General features: G+C 46.5%; 1 protein-coding gene across 2 annotated transcripts in view; it reads right to left on the minus strand.

Moving 5' to 3' along the window:
• The window catches only part of LOC110500961 (neuron navigator 3), a 508,233-nt gene that overhangs the window by 370,096 nt on the left and 112,910 nt on the right, over positions 1 to 25,227 (minus strand). For both annotated transcript variants that reach the window (XM_036956987.1, XM_036956988.1), the window contains exon 2: positions 23,946 to 24,479. In XM_036956987.1, the coding sequence (XP_036812882.1) occupies positions 23,946 to 24,017 (72 nt within the window). In that variant the 5' untranslated portion in view covers positions 24,018 to 24,479. The remainder of the gene's footprint in view (positions 1 to 23,945; positions 24,480 to 25,227) is intronic.

The raw sequence follows: 25,227 nt of genomic DNA on the forward strand, positions 1-25,227 counted from the left end.
CAGATGACGCAATCTCAATCGCACTCCACACTGCCCTTTCTCACCTGGACAAAAAGAACACCAATGTGAGAATGCTATTCATTAACTACAGCTCAGCGTTCAACATCATAGTGCCCACAAAGCTCATCACTAAGCTAAGGACTCTGGGACTAAACACCTCCTTCTGCAACTGCATCCTGGAATTCTTGACGGGCTGCCCCCAGGTGATAAGGGAAGGCCACAACACGTCTGCCACGCTAATTCTCAACACTGGGGCCCCTCAGGGGTGTATACTTAGTCCCCTAGTGTACTCCCTGTTCACCCATGACTGCGTGGCCAAACACGACTCCAACACCATCATTAAGTTTGCTGATGACACAACAGTGGTAGGCCTGATCACCGACAACGATGAGACAGCTTATAAGGAGCAGGTCAGAGACCTGGCAGTTTTGTGCCAGAACAACAACCTCTCCCTCAATGTGAGCAAGACAAAGGAGCTGATCGTGGACTACAGGAAAAGGAGGGCTGAACAGGCCCATATCACCAACAAACTAACATGGTCCAAACACACCAAGACAGTTGTGAAGTGAGCACGACAACACCTTTTCCCCCTCAGGAGACTGAAAATATTTGGCATGGGTCCCCAGATCCTCAAAACGTTCTAAAGCTGCACCATCGAGAGCATCCTGACGGGTTGTATCAACACCTGGCCGTAAGGCGCTACAGAGGATAGTGTGTACGGCCCAGTACATCACTGGGGCCAAGCTTCCTGCCATCCAGGACCTATATTATAGGCGGTGTCAGAGACTCCAGTCACCCAAGTCATAGACTGTTTTATCTGCTGCCGCTGGTATCGGAGCACCAAGTCTCGGTCCAAAAGGCTCTTTAACAGCTTTTATTTGGTAAATATTATCTTAACTCTTCTTGAACTGCACTGTTGGTTAAGGGCTTGTAAGAAAGCATTTCACGGTAAAGTATACACTATTGGTTCAGGGCTTGTCAGAAAGCATTTCACGGTAAGGTCTACACTGTTGGTTCAGGGCTTGTAAGAAAGCATTTCACGGTAAGGTCTACACTATTGGTTCAGGGCTTGTCAGAAAGCATTTCACGGTAAGGTCTACACTGTTGGTTAAGGGCTTGTAAGAAAGCATTTCACGGTAAGGTCTACACTGTTGGTTAAGGGCTTGTCAGAAAGCATTTCACGGTAAGGTCTACACTGTTGGTTAAAGGCTTGTAAGAAAGCATTTCACGGTAAGGTCTACACTGTTGGTTAAGGGCTTGTCAGAAAGCATTTCACTGTAAGGTCTACACTGTTGGTTAAGGGCTTGTAAGAAAGCATTTCACTGTAAGGTCTACACTGTTGGTTTAGGGCTTGTAAGAAAGCATTTCACGGTAAGGTCTACACTGTTGGTTCAGGGCTTGTCAGAAAGCATTTCACGGTAAGGTCTACACTGTTGGTTCAGGGCTTGTCAGAAAGCATTTCACGGTAAGGTCTACACTGTTGGTTCAGGGCTTGTCAGAAAGCATTTCACGGTAAGGTCTATACTTGTTGTATTCCGCGCATGTGACAAATAAAGTTTGATTTGATGAGGGGATCAAAGTGCATTCCAACTCTTTATTATTGGGAAGGGAAAGAGCATTCCTAGTCAGTTGCACAACTGAAGGCATTCAACCAAAATGTGTCTTCAACATTTAACCCAAACCCTGTGAATTAGCACTTGTTGTTGGGGAATAACTGCCTTGATCAAGGGCAGAACGGCTGATTTTTCCACCTTGGGGCTTCAAACAAGCGACCTTTCAGTTACTGGCCCAACGCTCTTAATCGCTAGGCTACCTGCTCCAGTAGGTTGGGAGATAACCCAGCGTGTACATATTACACTGGTGAAGGCATGATCACCAAGGACGCATTAACAAATCATTTCATGGCAGTTGCAGGACCAGGCAGTTACTGACATGGAAATCATGTTAATGTTATGGCAAAGTAGGGATGACTGGGTCCTAATAGCAACATACAGAGACAACGCTGTATCTCCATACTACTGGGATCAAGTAGGGAGGACTGGGTCCTAATAGCAACATACAGAGACAACGCTGTATCTCCATACTACTGGGATCAAGTAGGGAGGACTGGGTCCTAATAGCAACATACAGAGACAACGCTGTATCTCCATACTACTGGGATCAAGTAGGGAGGACTGGGTCCTAATAGCAACATACAGAGACAACGCTGTATCTCCATACTACTGGGATCAAGGCAATGTTTTAATTTATTCATTGGTTTGAAACGTGAGGAACGTTTGAGGTAGAATATGTTAGGTGTGTGTGTGCAGGCGGTTAATTCCAATTTAAACTGAGACGGCGAGTGAGCCAGCCAGTCAGATCAGTCCCAAACCATCCCAAAGCCCATCCAAGGTACAGTAGCTCCATCCTGCCCTCTGATAGGTCAGGTTAGTGAGAACATGAGGGTGTGCTCAGAAAGAAGATGGAGGCGGGACAGGGGGAGCCTCATGTACTCTGTCAGTGTGTTGTACTGTGGTGACAGTGTGTTCTCTCTCTCTCTTTCATTCTCTCTCTCGAAGTCAAGGAAACACTCAGGAAACACCTGCAGACAAAATGCTAAATTAGGTCAGCTGCCAGCTCTCAAAGCAACAGGGGACTATTTCACCTCTGAAAAACACCTCTGTGTCCTGGCTGCTACATGGAATCCTTGCTGAATTCTACAGTCACATGTATGTGTTGTATTGACTGGTCTAAGCAACAACGCTTTTACCAATGCTGTATGGCAGAGATGTCAACCTCATTACACAGAGGGCCTAGTGTCCGCTGGGTTTTTGGTTGCTCCTTTCAGTTAAGACCTAGACAACCAGGTGAGGGGAGTTCGTTACTAATCCGTGACCATAATTCATCAATCAAGTCCATGGGAGGAGTGTAAACCTGCAGACACACAGCCCTCCATGGAATGAGTTTGACACGTGCAGTAGGTGGTTCTGAATAGGGCTGCTATCATGTAATAACACTGTTGTAAACACATTTCAAATTGACTTATGAGAGACACAGCCAGTTATTGGATTATTACGGCTACAGTAGTAATGAGGACAAATCTATTCACAATAGCAGATGGTTATCAGGAGACTAATCCACCATAACTATCCCAGCGGGCAAAGCTGGTTGAAATGACCTCATAACAACCACATTACAACCAATAATGCGGGTTTAATGACATTATTGCAACCATTTATTTTTGGGGGGTTGTAATGTGGTTGTTTTGCCTGCTGGGTCGAGGCTACCGTTTCTGTGGTTTGTCCCTGCGTCTGTCTGCACCCCTCCCTCGTCCTCCTATCTGCCCGGTGATTATGATTTACTCCACAAGCCGTCTGAAGGTCTGTCGCCCGCCGACACATCCGTGATTCTCAGACCGATACGCTCCGGCGACACCCAATCTACTTACTGGAAGCTCTTGACACGTTGACATATAATGGCAAAGACATTGGCTGAGTCCCAACTGGTGTATTATTACCTGCATAGTGCACTACTGTTGACAAGTGCCAATCAATAAGGAATGCCATTTGGGTGCAACCATTGCTATCCCTTCAAGTTACCATAGCAATGCAACAACATGCATAATGCCAAATCAATGTTTGGGGTGGGGGGGGGGGTTACACACATGCATTGATTCATAAATTGCACATTTGCCATTCTGAATTGCTTCAATAAAACAGACCAAATTCAATCAAAACAGTGCTATTGTTGGAAATCTGAATGGCTGGGCGGGAGTTTGATCATCATAGTCAGACAAAAGTCGATATGGGGGTGATGAACTGACCACAGATACTGGGAGCGAACGATCAGGCCAATTTCCTAGATGAATAGGTGACTCGCAAGATCAATGTGTTTTCTCTGTTAAGATGCTTGGCAAAGACAGGGGTCTACTCGATGCCCTAGGGGGGGAAATGTTTTGCTGTCCTGCTGGGTCAAGGATGACAGACTGTCTCACCAGGTGTTCGTACCCCTGCACGTCGACTCAGTACTGGTACCCCGTGTATATAACCAAGTCATCATTACTCCTGGTGGATTTATTCCTCCTGTTATTGTCTTTCTATTTCGTCTCTTCCTCTCTACATTGTTGGGAAGCCCGTCAGTAAGCATTCCACCGGTAGTCTACATCTGTTGTTTACGAAGCATGTGAAAATAAAAGCTTATTCGATCTAAGAAAGGGATGATCAGAGTGAGATAATCAACTAACATGTCCAAATCCATCTTCATCTTGGATTCACCCAGATCTGAGATCTTCTTGAGCGGTTTCAGAGAACAGTGGTCACAACAAGCTATCATATGATCTGTTAGAAAATAAAGGGATATCAGTTTTACGACGCTCCTGAAATAGGAGACCTCAACGGATAATCGCCTCTGTTTTCAGCATGCTTGTTAGCAGGCTCATGAATCTGCTGTATGGGTGATATAACTATACACAGTATTAATGGACCAGCAAATGAAATGGTTCTAAAGACCCTCATTATCGACCAACACCTCCCAGGAGACCAGTATTACCTTACTAATACAACCCAGAACCCTGGACTACCCTCTGTTAGTCTGTTACTGCATTCTGATAAAGGAATTGATGATGACAGTCGGAAAACTGATCAAGTATGAACCTGTTCCAAGCTCTTGTCATCTTGAATACTACTCTTGATCCACCTCTACGTTAAGTGAATGGAAAGCCATCCAGAATGATTTCATCAAACAATTCATCAAAGAGGAGAACAGCTTCCTCAATATCTTTCATAGCCTCACTCCACCTACGGAAAAAAAAAAAAACGAAAATATGCCATTCCTCTGGAGTTTCTATTCCAAACCCGAAGCTTCTCTCTGGTATCTGCATAGAGGTATCCCCCGTTACTGCCTTGGGTTGGATTCAAAGCCAAATGACACAGGTCTACAGCTGTTTTCCATAGAATTACAGCTCTATATAAGCTGTCGTTTCCATTTCAATGATGAATACCCTCCTCCCCCTCTAAAAACAAGTCTATAATGGAAAACACAAGCCTCTGCCAGCACACATTTTATTTTCCCATCATTCATTTGTTAGCCACAAATTGCAACGGGGACATCAGGTATCATTAGATGGAAGAAATGGAAACTGATTTCTCCACCAATCCAGAATGAGAAGGCTGCATTTCTCAGATGCTAATTAGCCTCCACGTTATTCCGTTATTTCCTTCCAGAATAGTTGTCAGAATGACATGCAGCACTTTACCTTTGAGCTTGGCTAATGAAGAGCCAGTGAGCCACTCATTTGGTGACCTCTCCGATGAACTCAGTCACACACCACTATTAAACTCTTCCTGTCTGTGTCGACAAGCGTATATCTTGCCGGATTGGTTACCTTCAAAAAAACATTTACTAGAAATGAGCAATTAACAAAAACGTAGCCAGATGTTGGAAGTGTCGAAGGTACCGTTCTCGCTTGATTAGAGCTAAATGCTATTCATAGCCAACTGGCAGGGAGCTTTTAAAAGGAGCGAGTGCAATGTGCTCTCAGAGAAGACGTGTTTTGGGGATGGAGGATGAGCAGTTGTAGACTGGTCTCCTAGACGTGCAAACATGTCTGCTATATTGACATATTTGACATATGATGAACTATGCTACGCATTTTTTCATTTATTAAACATTTGCTGGACGCTACTATTATATGCCGGCATATTTACATAAATTGTTAAAATATTTCCCTTTTTACATATTTTATAAATAAGTATACCACACTATAAGAATAATTAGTATATGTTATGCTAATAAATAAGTATATGCTACCCATCTTATGTTATACAGGCCTACTAGTTGAGTACAATGACAATCCAAAAGTAATCATGCCTTGATCTCTCAATTAATCTGAGGTGCAAAGCCGGTTGGGCGGCGCCCCTTGCCACGGTACTAGACACCAGAGAGAGAGACCTGAATATGAGAAGGGGCAAAATTAGAAAATCACATCCAATTAACATATCCAACTGAGCCCCCTGCAGTCCCTCAGGAGTTTGTCAATGAGATTCAAAATGGCACCTTTTCCGTCGCCTCAAAAAAAATCCATTAGTGTAGACATGGTCATGTTTAATGTGATAAACCAGGCGCCGCTAATTTCGACAAGGCTTTGATAATGTCACCCTTCCCTTGTGCCAGGCTGCTCTTTCTCCATTTCTCTCTCTCTGTTCTCCCTCTCTCTCCACCAGTCCCTTTATGCTAGCAGTAGCCTGGCTAGCCAGAAGCTTGTCTGACTACTAGGTAGTGTCTGGCTGACGGCTCCAGTCGCTGTGGGGGGAGTCTGACCTTTGACCTTGGTCTGTGGTGAAACAGCAGTGGGATTCCTGTGTGCCACGACTGCCCTGAGATCTGGGTGTCTTTTTCATACTGATCCCTGCAGGAAATGGATGGATGTCTGCTCAATGCAATAAAACTCACCATGTGAGTCGACTAACTGTATGATAGTTCACTGGTCTATTATTGGTCAATAACAGGTCAAAGCTTTCTGTAAAGAGATCCAACTATTCAGTAACTACAAATGTATTTTGGAGTAGTTACTGGACACGTTAGGGATCATTGTCTTAGTGTTAGATATCGATGTAAATCTTCGTTGCATGTTAAATTCTGGACATGCATTTCAATATCCATTCATCCAGAGAAGACAGGAATCAGACAGCCAAACAGAGCTTCCCCATACAGGAAGCAAAGCAAAAACAAGGGCTGGACCTAAGGTTTACAACTCACTCTTCCCCGTGAGCCTGTAAAAGACAACTACAAAACAGACAGATGAGCGGAATTAAACCCACAAATGATTGAAAAAAGGTACCAGAGGATTTGTGACCCGAGTGTTTCTAAAAGGGATTGCTCCTGTATTCTATCGGCCCTGTCCATCTCCAGGACATGGGAAGCGGTTCGCAACCCTGTGATCTGTTAAGCATGTTGGGAGGAAATGGATATTGTGTGGTTCTGCCCAGACCTTGTTTGTCGTGACCTTGAGATTTCTTCCCATGGCTGAACTGGGCCCTGTGAAATGTACAGCTGACCACAGGCGCTGCCCGGGCCAGAAACCATCTCCCAAACTGTGGGATGTTCTTACACTTTAGTGCTTCCTTTGCAAACACTTTCCCACTGCATAAGGAATTGGACATATCTATTACTTTCTTGCGGTCTCTCCGTCTCCCTCCAAGTATTACAGACAGCTACAGAGGCTTACACAAGTAATACCAACAACAATCTCTGACAGAGAATACACAAGTGCACCGTTGGGATGGTGCTACAGCAGGCGATATGCAGCAGTTCATCAGTGGAGGTGCCAAAAATACCCCATCAATCCCAGGCCAAGCAAGCACAGCTCCTCACACTGCTAGTGCGAGGAGGAGGCAGCAGCACCCCAGCTGTGCAGCTTATTATAGACCATGACTCCCTGCAGCGTCTACATCAGGCCACGGAGCCACCGACTCAGGGATGAGCTAGCTACTGTAGAAGACACAGTGTAGAACATACTGTACACGTATGATTGGTTGACTTCATTAGATTGTTAAAAGTAGTAGGCTTGATCATAAACATAAACAGACACATTGGCATTAGTGTTCTGTTTCAGTTTAGGATTTCAGCGAGACGCCCCATAATCTCCCACAGGGTTGATCAATATCATATTGATTAGACATTCTGTAACCCTACAGTAAGTTTTAACCCAGCAGGCAAAACTGGACGGAATGAAGTCATGATTACATCATTTCAACCAGGGACTTTTTTATGATGAATAGAATATGTGAAGCCATCAGCTGATAGAATATCTTAAATAAGTGTTATTCGCAATGACTTCATATATTATTATTATTATTATTAACCAGTATACAACTATTATCTGAAAAATTTAACTGGAATTAGTAAAAGGCTCAAGTAAGAGAAAATAAACCTTTGGCTTCTTTGATGGCGTCAAGGATACTGTGTTGTCTTCACTCACAGTGCTCCTGGAGAAAAGGTTCACAAAGTCCTCATCTACATTTCTCACCTGTCAACTTGTCAAGTGTGACACGCATGACTGCCAACACCTCCTTCCTTTTCCATACCAACATGTTTATCCAACACATACATGCATTTTTCAGAGAATGGAAAAAATGGGGTGTGCCACTGACTTGTAACGACTCAATCACAGAGCCTCTGGGGATAAAGCCCCATATCCAAGGAGAGAGAAGAATAAAGAATGAGGATAAAGCCTTATATCCAAGGAGAGAGATAGAGGAGGAAAGAGGACAAAGCCCTATATCCAAGGAGAGAGATGGAGGAGGAAAGAGGATAAAGCCCTATATCCAAGGTGAGAGATGGAGGAGGAAAGAGGATAAAGCCCTATATCCAAGGTGAGAGATGGAGGAGGAAAGAGGATAAAGCCCTATATCCAAGGTGAGAGATGGAGGAGGAAAGAGGATAAAGCCCTATATCCAAGGAGAGATGGAGGAGGAAAGAGGATAACGCCCTATATCCAAGGTGAGAGATGGAGGAGAAAAGAGGATCAAGCCCTATATCCAAGGTGAGAGATGGCGGAGGAAAGAGGATAAAGCCCTATATCCAAGGAAAGAGATGGAGGAGGAAAGAGGATAAAGCCCTATATCCAAGGAGAGAGATGGAGGAGGAAAGAGGATAAAGCCCTATATCCAATGAGAGAGATGGAGGAGGAAAGAGGATAAAGCCCTATATCCAAGGAGAGAGATGGAGGAGGAAAGAGGGGGAGGATCCCTTCTTTATGATTTGTTTCTAATCCGGGAGCACTGACACAAATACCTCTGAGATTAGAGATGTCTTGGTGGGAATGAAACCCGCTAGAGAGAGGGCCTGTCACCCAGTCGTCAGGATAATAGCCCCGGCCTACTGGTGCTACACTGGTGCCGATTAATAGCAACCGTTGACAAATCACCGCTAAATGCACGTAAATGCAAATGGAATTACACTCAACGCCGGCTCCAGGGTTGTGGGCCTTTGTTCTTGAACAGTAGCCTTCACTCTTACAAGGAGAGACTTCACAAGAGATGATACGTGGGATTGTATGCAGGGATGAAACACAGGATAGTTCTGATGAGGAGATACCTCACAGGAGATGAGACGTGGGATTGTATGCAGGGATGAAACACCGGATAGTTCTGATGAGGAGAGACCTCACAGGAGATTAGACGTGGGATTGTATGCAGGGATGAAACACGGGATAGTTCTGATGAGGAGAGACTTCACAGGAGATTAGACGTGGGATTGTATGCAGGGATGAAACACGGGATAGTTCTGATGAGGAGAGACTTCACAGGAGATTAGACGTGGGATTGTATGCAGGGATGAAACACCGGATAGTTCTGATGAGGAGAGACCTCACAGGAGATGAGACGTGGGATTGTATGCAGGGATGAAACACGGGATAGTTCCGATGAGGAGAGACCTCACAGGAGATGAGACGTGGGATTGTATGCAGGGATGAAACACAGGATAGTTCCGATGAGGAGAGCGTCTTGTGAATAATGCATTAAAACAAAGCTTCTCTTGGTTTTATTCCTCCTGTGGTTGGAGCGTGCCAGACTCCACCTGGGCGTATGAAGCTTCAGATCAATCACACAGATTGGTCTGACAGGAAGTGGGGCCACGAAAGGCAGGACATGATCTGGCTGAAGCCGCAGATGCATTCCAAAGTTAAAGGGTAGACATCAGACGAGAAGGCAGCCACATGCAATGCTCACACACAAGCAGAGCATTGGAAACAATGACCAAAGATGACTGTGTAGATCAAGGTTATGTAAGTGGGCTGAGGCTGATCTTCATTACGGGTGGGTGACTGGACAAGATCTGTGCAGGTGTCTCCATGTCACTTTGGTTTGGAGCGACCAATACACAACTTCGTCTTGCACACGCTACTCTGCACTTTCCCACCCCCAACAACTCTTCATGTTGAACACATGTTGAACACTATTATGATGATGGAGTCAGAGCACTGAGCAACCCAAAGTCACAAAACTACTCTCCCCGTGGGGGGTCTGGGTAACAGTGGTCGTTAGTCAACACCATTCCCTGTGGGGTCCGGGTAACAGTCAGTCCACACCATTTCCTGTGGGGTCCGGGTAATAGTAGTAGTCAGTCAACACCATTTCCTCTGGGGTCCGGGTAACAGTCAGTCAACACCATTCTCTGTGGGGTCCGGGTAACAGTCAGTCAACACCATTTCCTGTGGGGTCCGGGTAATAGTAGTAGTCATAGACACTGTTGACATCAAGAAAGCAGACTCAACAAAAATGGCTAGGAAAAACTTTTGAAGTAGATTTAGGTGGAGAAAAGCTCTGTTAATTTGAGTTAACAACTATCTGTTAATTTGAGGAAACCGTGGGAAAATCTGCAAAGACATCATTCACCTGCATACTTCAGAAGCACAATGAACAATGAACGAATAACGTTTCACAGAGCGGTGAAATGGCATTAGTCCCAAGGTAAACTATGAAGGATAGGATAAACCTGTTGGTGGAAAAGCCCACAGGCCACTGTCAGTCTCTGGTGTGGGAAAGATGTGCACCATTTCAAAAGAATGTACATCAGATCATGTCAGGTGAGGTGACATGACAGCACTTCAGGCCTGTATTTTCTTAATGTGATAACATGAACAATTAGCACCAAGAGAAGCATGTCTTCATTGAGCTTCCTGCTTCTGTAAAGGACCAGGGACAAAAGGACCAGGGACAAGGGACAAAAGGACCAGGGACAAAAGGACCAGGGACAAAAGGACCAGGGACAAAAGGACCAGGGACAAAAGGACCAGGGACAAAAAGACCAGGGACGAAAGGACCAGGGACAAAAAGGACCAGGGACAAAAGGACCAGGGACAAAAGGACCAGGGACAAAAGGACCAGGGACAAAAGGACCAGGGACAAAAGGACCAGGGACAAAAGGACCAGGAACAAAAGGACCAGGAACAAAAGGACCAGGAACAAAAGGACCAGGGACAAAGGGACCAGGGACAAAAGGACCAGGGACAAAAGGACCAGGGACAAGGGACAAAAGGACCAGGGACAAAAGGACCAGGAACAAAAGGACCAGGAACAAAAGGACCAGGGACAAAGGGACCAGGGACAAAAGGACCAGGGACAAAAGGACCAGGGACAAGGGACAAAAGGACCAGGGACAAAAGGACCAGGGACAAAAGGACCAGGGACAAAAGGACCAGGGACAAAAGGACCAGGGACAAAAGGACCAGGAACAAAAGGACCAGGAACAAAAGGACCAGGAACAAAAGGACCAGGGACAAAGGGACCAGGGACAAAAGGACCAGGGACAAAAGGACCAGGGACAAGGGACAAAAGGACCAGGGACAAAAGGACCAGGAACAAAAGGACCAGGAACAAAAGGACCAGGGACAAAGGGACCAGGGACAAAAGGACCAGGGACAAAAGGACCAGGGACAAGGGACAAAAGGACCAGGAACAAAAGGACCAGGAACAAAAGGACCAGGGACAAAAGGACCAGGAACAAAAGGACCAGGAACAAAAGGACCAGGAACAAAGGGACCAGGGACAAAAGGACCAGGGACAAAAGGACCAGGGACAAAAGGACCAGGGACAAGGGACAAAAGGACCAGGAACAAAAGGACCAGGGACAAAAGGACCAGGAACAAAAGGACCAGGGACAAAGGGACCAGGGACAAAAGGACCAGGGACAAAAGGACCAGGGACAAAAGGACCAGGGACAAAAGGACCAGGAACAAAAGGACCAGGAACAAAAGGACCAGGGACAAAAGGACCAGGGACCAGGGACAAAAGGACCAGGGACAAAATGACCAGGGACAAAAGGACCAGGGACAAAAGGACCAGGGACAAAAGAACCAGGGACAAAAGGACCAGGGACAAAAGGACCAGGGACAAAAGGACCAGGGACAAAAGGACCAGGGACAAAAGGACCAGGGACAAAGGGACCAGGGACAAAAGGACCAGGGACAAAAGGACCAGGGACAAAAGGACCAGGGACAAAAGGACCAGGAACAAAAGGACCAGGGACAAAAGGACCAGGGACCAGGGACAAAAGGACCAGGGACAAAAGGACCAGGGACAAAAGGACCAGGGACAAAAGGACCAGGGACAAGGGACAAAAGGACCAGGGACAAAAGGACCAGGGACAAAAGGACCAGGGACAAGGGACAAAAGGACCAGGGACAAAAGGACCAGGGACAAAAGGACCAGGGACAAAAGGACCAGGGACCAGGGACAAAAGGACCAGGGACAAAAGGACCAGGGACAAAAGGACCAGGGACCAGGGACAAAAGGACCAGGGACAAAAGGACCAGGGACCAGGGACAAAAGGACCAGGGACAAAAGGACCAGGGACAAGGGACAAAAGGACCAGGGACAAAAGGACCAGGGACAAAGGGACCAGGGACCAGGGACAAAAGGACCAGGAACAAAAGGACCAGGGACCAGGGACAAAAGGAACAGGGACAAAAGGACCAGGGACAAAAGGACCAGGGACAAAAGGACCAGGGACAAAAGGACCAGGAACAAAAGGACCAGGGACAAAAGGACCAGGAACAAAAGGACCAGGGACAAAGGGACCAGGAACAAAAGGACCAGGGACCAGGGACAAAAGGACCAGGGACCAGGGACCAGGGACAAAAGGACCAGGGACCAGGGACAAAAGCACCAGGGACAAAAGGACCAGGGACCAGGGACAAAAGGACCAGGGACCAGGGACCAGGGACCAGGGACAAAAGGACCAGGGACCAGGGACAAAAGGACCAGGGACAAAAGGACCAGGGACCAGGGACCAGGGACAAAAGGACCAGGGACCAGGGACCAGGGACAAAAGGACCAGGGACCAGGGACCAGGGACCAGACTTGCAGAGCGGTAGTATATCAAAGCATTTGTATCCTTACTGGGGAAGGGCACCATTTTAGACAGACATTAAGATTGTAGTCATTTAGCAGACTCTCTTATCCAGAATTACTTACAGTTGGTACATTTACCTTAAGATAGCTAGGTGGGACAACCACATATCACAGGCATAGTAAGCACATTTTCCCTCAATAAAGTAGCTATCAGCAAAGTCAGTGATAGTAGGGGTGAAAATGATTTCAGATACACTTTGAAGAGGTAGGGTTTCAGATGTTTTCAGAAGATGGGAAGGGACTCTGTTGTCCTAGCTTCAGAGGTGAGCTAGTTCCCATTGGGGTGCCAGGACAGGGGATATGGAAAATCTAAGTCAATATATTCAGACTAATTATCGATATTGGTGCCCATCACTAATCCATAACTGCACAACCCACAGAGATATAAACAGTGGCAGTACTCCATCTTTTGGCTGGTATGAGCCTGCATGCGAGCCTGCAAGCGTCCTCCTCTGACCCTCCCTGACACCCGTTAAGAACACAGCTGCTCAGATAATCATGTTATCTGTTGTTAGAGGGACGGGGTGCGGCCATGCTTACAGAATGTTGATGCAGGTACACGAGAACCAGGGGGAACCAGGGGGAACCAGCCAGCATCATGTCAGATTGGCGTTAATACAGGGAGGCTGTACCAATGGTAATGTGTTTGGATATACTGCAGATTGATGGTAGGTGGGGGGGGGGGGGGTAGTGTTCTTTATCAGTACACATATCACAAATGTGCAAATTGTAATGACAGCTTGCTGGTGCTTTAATGTGAATTTCGTGGAGATTGTGAATCATACTTCTGAGCTGCATACTTCCATGCCAATACGCTGTACATGCATATATAATGTTACCATCCACATGCTTCACACGTGCTGCATGCATGTACATTGCATGTAACATCATCTGTGTCCACATAGGCTACCGTCTTGCCAACACACATAAACTTCACATGATTTCAGATTACAATTGGAAGTCTCCTATTAGGAAGTCTCCTAGTTGGAAGTCTCCTAGTTGGAAGTCTCCTAGTAGGAAGTCTCCTAGTAGGAAGTCTCCTAGTAGGAAGTCTCCTAGTAGGAAGTCTCCTAGTTGGAAGTCTCCTAGTAGGAAGTCTCCTAGTAGGAAGTCTCCTAGTTGGAAGTCTCCTAGTAGGAAGTCTCCTAGTAGGAAGTCTCCTAGTTGGAAGTCTCCTAGTTGGAAGTCTCCTAGTAGGAAGTCTCCTAGTAGGAAGTCTCCTAGTAGGAAGTCTCCTAGTAGGAAGTCTCCTAGTTGGAAGTCTCCTAGTAGGAAGTCTCCTAGTATTCAGCACTATACAGAGGTTGTAATGCCATTCTAACAGTACAGATGTCCACATTTTGACACCTGTAATGTTCGATAAACCATGACGTGGCTTTTAGTTACCGGGCCATTCCAGCTGTCACGTCAACATTGAGTTCTGATGGTTTCATGACTCCCTTTCCAAAGTGCTGCTTTGGTTGTATGAGCCCTCTTGCACTCCGATTGAGAGAATGCGCCTGTCAGGTTGAGGTTTACATGATTACCATTTAGATTGCCCGCTGTATCGGGTACAAATCGCTCTTTCTCTACAATGCAACGCCGATACATGTCGCCATGCTGGCCCAAATAATGGGATTTCAATTTAACGATATACGACCCTGGTTTGGGATATGTTGGTCTTTACGACCCGGCGATATTTCAGGGAAATCGGCGCGGCACATTACGTACCGCGAAGAGAGGCTTGAATGAATGTTTATGGTACCCATAGACATTCCATACAGGCCGGGGCAATCCATTTGAAATCCCCCTCCGACTGTAACCCCTCTTATAGCTGTGTGATTTAATACAGGGACCTAATAGGTATAGTGTGGCTGTATCTCAGTGGCTGCACAATCAATGGGGAAATTCAAGCCGGCAGGAGAAGCAATCTCATCTGGGCGACGTGCAGCACCAGATAAAGAGAGCTTGCCATTAACTACACCGAGCGGGTGAGAGGGATACTATTCCTGATGGTATCACAGGATTGTGAGGGATTCAGATTCGGTGGCTCTCATCGTGGCCCAGTTGGAGATGGTGTGGCATCACCGGATGGGACACAAGTCATCACAGGGGGGGTCATTATACACTACATCCCCATTGACAGCCGAGAGATAATATTTTAAGATCATATGGGATCCCTGATAGCAGGGGCACAACTTTCACTGGGGATGGGGGGGGGACACATATATTGCATTTTTGTCCCCCCCCCCAGTTTTATCAATGGTGATACAAGACAGGGCTTTAAGACCATGCGGATGCTTCAGGGTGGTCGGGCAGGCTGGTTGGAGGGTTTAATCAGACTAAAAATAATGATATAATCATTTATTTTCTTTAATTAGCTATGATTGTTCTCTCCTGGCACGAACCAATGGAATGGTCCGGAAAGTGTCCACCATGTCCGTCTAGCTCTCCAAGCAGACTCAATGAAAAGCTCAGATATGTGAAAGAGAATTTGAACCCTGGTCTCTGTCAAATATCAAGAATAATAAACAATCCCATAAAGATCAATTCATCATAGTTCACATGAACAGCAACATTGTGGAACAGCGACTCTGACTAATGCTTTTCATCAATGATGACTGGTGTCACCCTGTTTCTAAATTGGACTAATCGTCTGAGGATCCAGAGTCCCTGTTTCAGCACTTCAAATGCTACAGAACACCCGGCCAACTGCATTTTAAAAGACTTCAACGAGACAACAGATGTGCGGCCGTCCACAAAGAGACGACCACATCTGATCTCATCCTTCCCCATCACCCGCTCTCTCAGCAGCCAGCGCCTTAAAGAGAAGCAGAGAGCCGAGACACTAACACGAGCTCCGCTAAGTATAGTAGCGCCATCGCTCTGGGGTGCAACCGAAGACTTTCCCTGAGTTTCTTCAAATGTCAATGTCATTGAGTTCGTTCCTCCCTCTTTCTCTCTCTCTCTCTCGGACCAGGGCCCACTCTCCACTCTAGTCTCTGCAGCTCTGTGGAGGGGGAGGGGGGCTGCTTTGTGAGCATCTCGCCCCCGTGACTCTGTCGTGTTTTGACATGTTTTTGCTCAGACTTTATTCTGTGGTAGCAGCCCACTAATACCACATGGAATGAGCTGCCGAGCCATAACGGGGTCAAGTGGCGTGTGGAGGACGAGGCTGAGGGTGCCGTGCGGCTCCGTAGGGCTGATAGCGCCGCCGAAGAGGCCACTCAGCATCATCTGTGAGCAAGCGTGCTGCCGCGAGCTACCCGGGACTTGAGGGCGAGAGGGTTCATCACATCGACACACTGTTGCACATCTGGGAAAGGCAACGCTGGTGGAACAGATTTAGAGATTGAGTCAACATACACCTGCTTGGGACTAACAGGGATGTATGCAGAACAGTGCCTGTACTACCAACTGTTTTCTACCGTTTGATGGTACTGCTTCTGTCATCAATGATTTACACATTATCTTAAATGATTCACATTATCTGTCCAGTAGATTAGATTAGATTGCGCAAGCTGTTCTCTTGTACTTGACATTCCTTCTTTGAACAGCCAGTAACAAATACTACCGAATGTGCTATCAGACTGCCACACACACAACTAATAGGGCGAATGCTTGTAAAAAAACAGCAAATACAGCAATCTGAATAGTACTTTACAAGCCCAACTGTGTCAAAGGAAATGGTCGTTTGGCAAAGCGTTATCCATCTCTCACTCAGGGTCATAGATGGTATGTCAGTTATGAGGGAACCATAATCAACCTCCAAGTATCCTCACAGTGATTTTACAAGACGCCCTATAAATTACCAGTCCCATGAAACAAAACACGCCTCCGTCTTTGACATCAAATAAAAGCCCCATTTCAAATCTCTACCACTAGCCAATCTCACACACAAACACTAGGTGTTACGACAACGAAACAAGTTCGTGTTACAGCATGGCTCGCATCGCCAGGAAGTGTAGTCGGCTACTCACACAACCATCGCCTACACAGTAGCAGGTGGACTTCCTGGGGTAGATGAACCCTCCTGATGGAGGCTGTCTGCGTGACAGGGGTGGTAGATGAGTTCTGTCGCCTGTCACTCTCCAGTCTCCACCGGTTGGCCCTGCTCTGTCTGCGTGACAGGGGTGGTAGATGAGTTCTGTCGCCTATCACTCTCCAGTCTCCACCGGTTGGCCCTGCTCTGTCTGCGTGACAGGGGTGGTAGATGAGTTCTGTCGCCTATCACTCTCCAGTCTCCACCTGTTGGCCCTGCCCTGTCTGCGTGACAGGGGTGGTAGATGATTCTGTCGCCTGTCACTCTCCAGTCTCCACCTGTTGGCCCTGCTCTGTCTGCGTGACAGGGGTGGTAGATGAGTTCTGTCGCCTGTCACTCTCCAGTCACCACCTGTTGGCCCTGCTCTGTATGCGTGACAGGGGTGGTAGATGAGTTCTGTCGCCTGTCACTCTCCAGTCTCCACCTGTTGGCCCTGCTCTGTATGCGTGACAGGGGTGGTAGATGAGTTCTGTCGCCTGTCACTCTCCAGTCTCCACCTGTTGGCCCTGCTCCTTATGCGTGATAGGGGTGGTAGATGAGTTCTGTCGCCTGTCACTCTCCCGTCTCCACCTGTTGGCCCTGCTCTGTATGTGTGACAGGGGTGGTAGATGAGTTCTGTCGCCTGTCACTCTCCAGTCTCCACCTGTTGGCCCTGCTCTGTCTGCGTGGCAGGCAGGTGCTTTGACTGGCAGGTCCCAGTCCGCAGCCAGTCTCCATTAGGCCTGAGGGGTTGGCGGGCAGAATCATGGGCTCATTAGTTCCATGTCACTCTCCACGGGGGCACAGCTAATTGAGAGCAGGTGTGTACAACAGAGTCCACTGTGTCTCCGCACCAATTTGTCCACATAATGGGTTTTTAAGAGGGCGGGGTGTACCATAATGAAGGTGAGGGGGTCTATTTTCTATTTTTGATTAAACTGGTGCGACCCGAAAAAAGCCATCCAAAGACTAAATACACTGTATTAGCCTTGGCGGTGGCGTCTGTTGATGGAACATTGCAAATGTGGACACCACTGAGAGCCCTAATCATTTACATTGAAAGCGCATGACTCTAACCGAAGCTGTGCACTCAATTCATTACACACTGTGTGGTATTCTCCGAGGCCTTTCTATTGGGAACTCAGTATATGGACGGCAAAGAGCTGCCAACAAGAGAACCTTTCCAATCGGCCTCGCCATGTTGGTCGATTTCTCAGCAAAGTGGTAAACAAGATGAAAATATTTCATAAACATTTTTACCATAGAAGTAGGAGGAGGAGGGGCAATGGGGAATTGAAGCAGCGGGGGATTCCCATGGAGCTGTTTTCAAAATGGAGACCCTAAACTGTGCATATTTGACGGCATAACCAGTAGGAGTGTACCAAGGCTGATTAGGCTAGCTAGCTCGTTAATGACGAGACCCTTAGGCATACCCCTCTGTATCAACAACAACACCTTGGTACTCATCGTATGATTCGAATGAACAGACCCTGCTCATTGTAGATGGTATGATGTCCATGTCCGCCCATAATATTGACGAGGCATCCTAAATCACTGACCATGTGGCTCCACATAACATCAAAAGGCTGGATCAATGAACATCTGTAAGCTGTGCTGGGCTGTAGGCCCCACAGACCAGAGTGTAGTGTGAACAATATAATTAAATAGTCAAGAATGTCTAGAATCCGTCAAATAAACCAACCAATCGACATTCACTAAGCCAGATCTTTTGGAACAACTGCTCTGTACAATAGATCTGTTCCTAACACCGCTAACAAAGACCCGTTAGAACATCTGCACTGGAATGTGGCATGTAAATGATTTATATATGTGCTGCGTATTCTCACAAACTGCCATCCGTTCTCCTCTGTTCTGACATTAGCATGTAGATCTGATTTGGACAGATTCAGAAAATACAAAATAACACTATCTAAATTATTCACCGCTCATTTACAAGCTCCGGGACCACAGTTAAAAAAAAAACAGTCCTGATAGATTAGTTACCACAGGGGGCTAGGCAGCTAATTTTGACAGGGTTCGGAGATAGCTCCATCCCCCGTGGGCCTATAGATGCACAAGTGTAACACATCGGTGTGTGAAAACAAAATCACTAGATAGAGAGAGAGAGCCGGGAGGGCTGGCTCTGGAATCCACTTAAATTCCAACTCGACTAGACCTCAAGAAGGCTACTGCTCAAGAGAAATAAGAAAAAGCCTAAAGGCATTCTAGTAGAGCAACGAGCCCCCTGATGATTGGTGGTAGACTGCGTCCCCTATTCCCGACATAGTGCACTACCTTTGACCACGGGCCCTGGTGAAAGTATATAGAACTATATTGGGACTAGAGTGCCTTTTGGGAAGCAGCCGTAGACGTACAACCAACCCTTAGGTCACACACAGTCACCACCCATAGCCAATCAGATGCTTTAATCATTATCCCTGGGGCGGGGTGAGCTTCACATCATCAGAGCTTGGTCATTCAAAAGGACAAAAAACAGCAGCGTAGTAGCTCTCTGGAGAGAGACAGATGGAGAGGGAGAGAGACGGATGGAGATGGAGAGAGATGGATGGAGAACGATGGAAAGAAAGAAAGATGTATGGAGAGGGAGAGAGAGGGATGGAGAAGGATGGAGAAAGAGGGATGGAGATACGGATGGAGAGAGAGGGAGATGGATAGAGAGAGGGATGAGATGGAGAGAGAGGGATGGAGAAGGATGGAGAGGGAGAGAGACGGATGGAGAAGGATGGAGAGGGAGAGAGACGGATGGAGAAGGATGGAGAGGGGAGAGACGGATGGAGAAGGATGGAGAGGGGAGAGACGGATGGAGAAGGAGAGGGATGGAGAAGGATGGAGAGAGAGGGATGGAGGATGGAGAGAGAGGGATGGAGAAGGATGGAGAGAGAGGGATGGAGAGGCAGATGGAGAGAGGGAGATGGATAGAGAGAGGGATGGAGAGAGAGGGAGATGGAGAAGGATGGAGAGGGAGAGAGACGGATGGAGGAAGGAAAAAAGAAAGCGAGAGAAAGCACACAGACAGTGAGTGTTCCAGAGAGAGAGAGGGCATCCTCATGCGCTGGGTATCACTGGTGTATCAGCCGTGGGGCTTGATCATCTCCCTTCACACTGTGACCCAGTGAGGAGTGTACCAAGTCTTCTGCTGGCAGCATGCCTCCTCATTCACAGGGGAGCCCTGCCCTACGCTGCCCACTGCCAAAGTTCTGCAACTACTCTCCTTTGAAACACTCCCTTAAACAACACCACTGCCACTTCATTTCTACTGGGTTATTCAGCCTTACACTAATAGTCAGGAGTGATAGGCCTTAATATGATAGTCAGTCTACAGTCTATTTGTGAAAAGGGCTTTAAAATGCTCATTAAGTGAGCATTTCACTGTTAGTCTTCACCTGTTGTTATTTTTCCGCACAGAGCAACATGGTTCTGTCCCAAATGGTACCTTATTCCAATATAGTCCACTACTATAGTGCATTACTATGGGCCCTGGTCAAAAGCAGTGCACTAAATAGGGAATATGGTGCCATTTGGGACGTAGACTGTGCCTCTGAAGTAGCAACCCACAAAGGCAGACGTAGCAGCTCTGATAAGTGGTTCTGGGGCCCCAACAATCAATCAAGCCTGACAAGCCTTTTCAGACCGGTAATGTACAGTCAGATACCAATACATCTAGAGAGAGAAAAGTAACGAATGCTTGGGTTGAGGGTCTGCCTGGCCTGCACAACTATTCATCTCCTTTTTGTCAAGTGATCATCCAAATATCATTGAAATCTAAAACATGGAATCTCTGGCTTAAAATCATACTTTTCCTCCCGGGAGTAAAAATGACTTCTCTCTTGGCATGGCAAACTTTTTCAAACCAAACGGCGAGCAAGTATGAATATTTAACCTCACCCTTTTCCCATTGGCCCTCCCCTCGCATGCTGGCATTCGAAGAAAGCTCCATGAGTCAGAAATCTGCTTCCATTTTGAAAGCGAGCAGACTTAAAAATTCCAGTGACATTATCCTGATCGATATTGGCCTGGTTAAAGTCAGGCTACCTTCAAGTGTTTGCTTTGTATTTATGTTCTTGTTTAGACTTCATTTACCTCAAAGGGTCCTGTTGCTTTTTTTTCGAATGACGTTCAATATGCTAAGCCAGTTATGGATTTATGTAAAAATAATCAAAGTTAATGGCTGAACTGTTCATTCCCTTCAGAGGAATTGAAGAATATATGAGTGATTCTTAAGTATGTGCTTTTTAAAATATTTTCTCTCTGCAAATCTTTCTTTGTTTTCTTATGAGACCATTTCCATCTTCAATACGCCTCAAGTTCTGAGAATAACTAAGGCGGCATGCACCCATACACCCTCCCACACACACACACAATACTGTTGTACCACTAAAGGTCAAATGTGAGCGCTCCTCACAGGAGGCTGTGGGCCTAAAATGGAAAAAGAATGAAGCTCCATGTCCTTTCATGAGATGATAATAGTGCCCCAAACGTCAGATCTGATGTACGACCGCACGTCTCCTGCACTTGGATGTTCCGGGCAGGGGAATAATTGCGCTTATCGGCAGCACTTGGTTAGCAGGAATCAGGTCAGGGGTAGCTGTCCAAATTGGGCCCAATACTGTGAGCCGTGCTCCCGCTCTGTGTGTGTGTGTGTGTGTGTGTGTGTGAGAGAGAGAGACCACACGGCTAGCCTCACCTCTGTAAAACTGAAGAGGAGTGGGAGAGTGGATACCATATTGTTTTCTGTAGTAACTATGTCTTTTTTTAACACTATTCCCAGAGTATTTGACATAAAAGGCTGCGGCTCAAACCGTGTGTAAATATGTATTCCCAGGTGGCGGGGAGAGTTCTGCCCAGAGAGATGCCAGACAAGCTGAGATGAAAGACTGTAGGGGCTAGGGGGGAACAGAACAGGCATCCTACCCATTTCCCACAGTTTATAAATAACTAAGATAAGGCAACCGATAGGAGGTATAGACAAACAAGCTGCTGGGATTTGGATCAAAACAACTAGACATTGGCGTCTTGGTGAAACAACAAAGACAAACATTTATTTGGTTGGTTTTTCCCCCCCGTATTGAGGATTATCCCACTTGTTAATGGAACTGTTTAGTGTTCCCCCCGTATTGAGGATTATCCCACTTGTTAATGGAACTGTTTAGTGTTCCCCCGTATTGAGGATTATCCCACTTGTTAATGGAACTGTTTGGTGTTCCCGCCCGTATTGAGGATTATCCCACTTTTTAATGGAACTGTTTGGTGTCCCCTCCCGTATTGAGGATTATCCCACTTTTTAATGGAACTGTTTGGTGTCCCCTCCCGTATTGAGGATTATCCCACTTGTTAATGGAACGGTTTAGTGTTCCCCCCACATTGAGGATTATCCGACTTGTTAATGGAACTGTTTAGTGTTCCCCCGTATTGAGGATTATCCCACTTTTTAATGGAACTGTTTGGTGTCCCCTCCCGTATTGAGGATTATCCCACTTGTTAATGGGACTGTTTAGTGTTCCCCCACATTGAGGATTATCCCACTTTTTAATGGAACTGTTTGGTGTCCCCTCCCGTATTGAGGATTATCCCACTTTTTAATGGAACTGTTTGGTGTCCCCTCCCGTATTGAGGATTATCCCACTTGTTAATGGAACGGTTTAGTGTTCCCCCCACATTGAGGATTATCCGACTTGTTAATGGAACTGTTTAGTGTTCCCCCGTATTGAGGATTATCCCACTTTTTAATGGAACTGTTTGGTGTCCCCTCCCGTATTGAGGATTATCCCACTTGTTAATGGAACGGTTTAGTGTTCCCCCCACATTGAGGATTATCCGACTTGTTAATGGAACTGTTTGGTGTTCCCCCCACATTGAGGATTATCCCACTTGTTAATGGGACTGTTTAGTGTTCCCCCACATTGAGGATTATCCCACTTGTTAATGGAACTGTTTAGTGTTCCCCCGTATTGAGGATTATCCCACTTGTTAATGGAACTGTTTAGTGTTCCCCCGTATTGAGGATTATCCCACTTGTTAATAGAACTGTTTAGTGTTCCCCCGTATTGAGGATTATCCCACTTGTTAATGGAACTGTTTGGTGTTTCCCCCCACATTGAGGATTATCCCACTTGTTAATGGAACTGTTTAGTGTTCCCCCCCGTATTGAGGATTATCCCACTTGTTAATAGAACTGTTTAGTGTTCCCCCGTATTGAGGATTATCCCACTTGTTAATGGAACTGTTTGGTGTTCCCGCCCGTATTGAGGATTATCCCACTTGTTAATAGAACTGTTTAGTGTTCCCCCGTATTGAGGATTATCCCACTTGTTAATGGAACTGTTTAGTGTTCCCCCCCGTATTGAGAATTATCCCACTTGTTAATAGAACTGTTTAGTGTTCCCCGTATTGAGGATTATCCCACTTGTTAATGGAACTGTTTAGTGTTCCCCCCCGTATTGAGGATTATCCCACTTGTTAATGGAACTGTTTAGTGTTCCCCCGTATTGAGGATTATCCCACTTGTTAATGGAACTGTTTAGTGTTCCCCCCGTATTGAGGATTATCCCACTTGTTAATAGAACTGTTTAGTGTTCCCCCGTATTGAGGATTATCCCACTTGTTAATGGAACTGTTTAGTGTTCCCCCCCGTATTGAGGATTATCCCACTTGTTAATGGAACGGTTTAGTGTTCCCCCGTATTGAGGATGATCCCACTTGTTAATGGGACTGTTTTAAAACAAAGCAGGATGGATGTGTGCATAAAAAATTGAATGGGTGGCGCCAACGGGAATTCGAAACCACAACACTGACTTTGCAAGCACACTGCTCTACCAAGTGAGCCAGACAGGACCACTCAGAGCAGGAGAGATGCACACTGCTCTACCAAGTGAGCCAGACAGGACCACTCAGAGCAGGAGAGATGCACACTGCTCTACCAAGTGAGCCAGACAGGACCAGACAAAGCAGGAGAGATGCACACTGCTCTACCAAGTGAGCCAGACAGGACCAGACAAAGCAGGAGAGATGGAAGAAGGTGATGTTGATCCTACCTTCTTCTGGTCTTCCAGCTTTTGACTGGTCGTCTTCTTGCCATGCTTGCTGGCCTCCAATGGTACATCCATCCCTGGTTCCAAACAAGAATAAACTCCAGGGATTGTGAGAAAAAATAAGCCAGTACAAAAAAATAAAAAAGTAATGGGACCGAGGGGGGCTGGGGTGGGGGGCTACAGTTGGCCGGAGGTGCGGGCCTGTGTCCGGCTCACACCATTACTCGGACACAGGGGATCCATGGAGCAGCTGGTGGTTGGTGGGACTAAATGAGATGGGGGAGGGATAGGGGGAGAGGAGGAAGGATAGGGGAGGGGGAGGGGAAGAGGAGGTGGCGATTTCAGAGAGGAGGAACGCTGCCCGGGGGCTACCCAGAGAAGCACATTGCGGTCAGCGAGGCGAAAACACTGACATCCTCACACACACGAAGATCCCCAACTCGCAGGTCGGCGGTATCCACCCAGATAATCCTTGTTCGGTGCTCTTCTACCTTCAGGCGTTTTCTACTGCGGCTCCCAAGTCCCAGCTCTTCACATCTGTAAGACAGACAAGATTCAGAAACCAAAAGAAAGAGAATAGAGACAAGACAACCAGAAGTAGTATTACAATTAAGAAGTCAGCTCTCTCTCTCTCTCTCTCTAGATAATGTAAATCCCCTCAGGTATAATACATATGGAGGGGGCGTCTGCATAGCAAAGTAAATATGTTGCTATGGCTCCCTATGTATGATGAGATGGGATCCATACTAGGAAGACGAGCAGTTTGTTATTTTGTGTGTGCATGTGTGATTGTTTTCTTCTATCCCTCCGATGTTTTCCACAAAGGCAGCACAGTGGGAAGGATTGAGTCATCTTGAGGTTGGGGAGCTGAGATTCTGAGGAGTCCAAGGCAGGGAGGGAGTGATGACCACAGACAGAATTGATGGCTGGCCCTGCGTAGCCCCTTTGGTACAGAGGGCCTCAAAGCCTGCTGTTTGGTTCAAGAGGCCAGTGGGTTTACAAACAGTTCAAATTGCGCTCCAGAACATTTGCAACAATACGTGGCCTGGACTTGTAACTAAAGCTCGCCAGTTTAAGATTCATAGAGCTTGTTGCACAATTATGATTAGATTCAAACTGTAATTCTGCCCAACTGAATCAGAATCATTACTTTCGTCAAACAACTTTTCAATTAAAGCTTTATTGATGTGCCAAAACATTAATCAGTGGTGACTGGCACAACTCTTAGGTTTGTGTCCCTAATGGCACCCTATTCCCTATGAAGTGCACTACTTCGGTGCACTAC

Source organism: Oncorhynchus mykiss, chromosome 21, assembly GCF_013265735.2.
Source record: "Oncorhynchus mykiss isolate Arlee chromosome 21, USDA_OmykA_1.1, whole genome shotgun sequence".
Classification (NCBI taxonomy): Eukaryota; Metazoa; Chordata; class Actinopteri; order Salmoniformes; family Salmonidae; genus Oncorhynchus; species Oncorhynchus mykiss.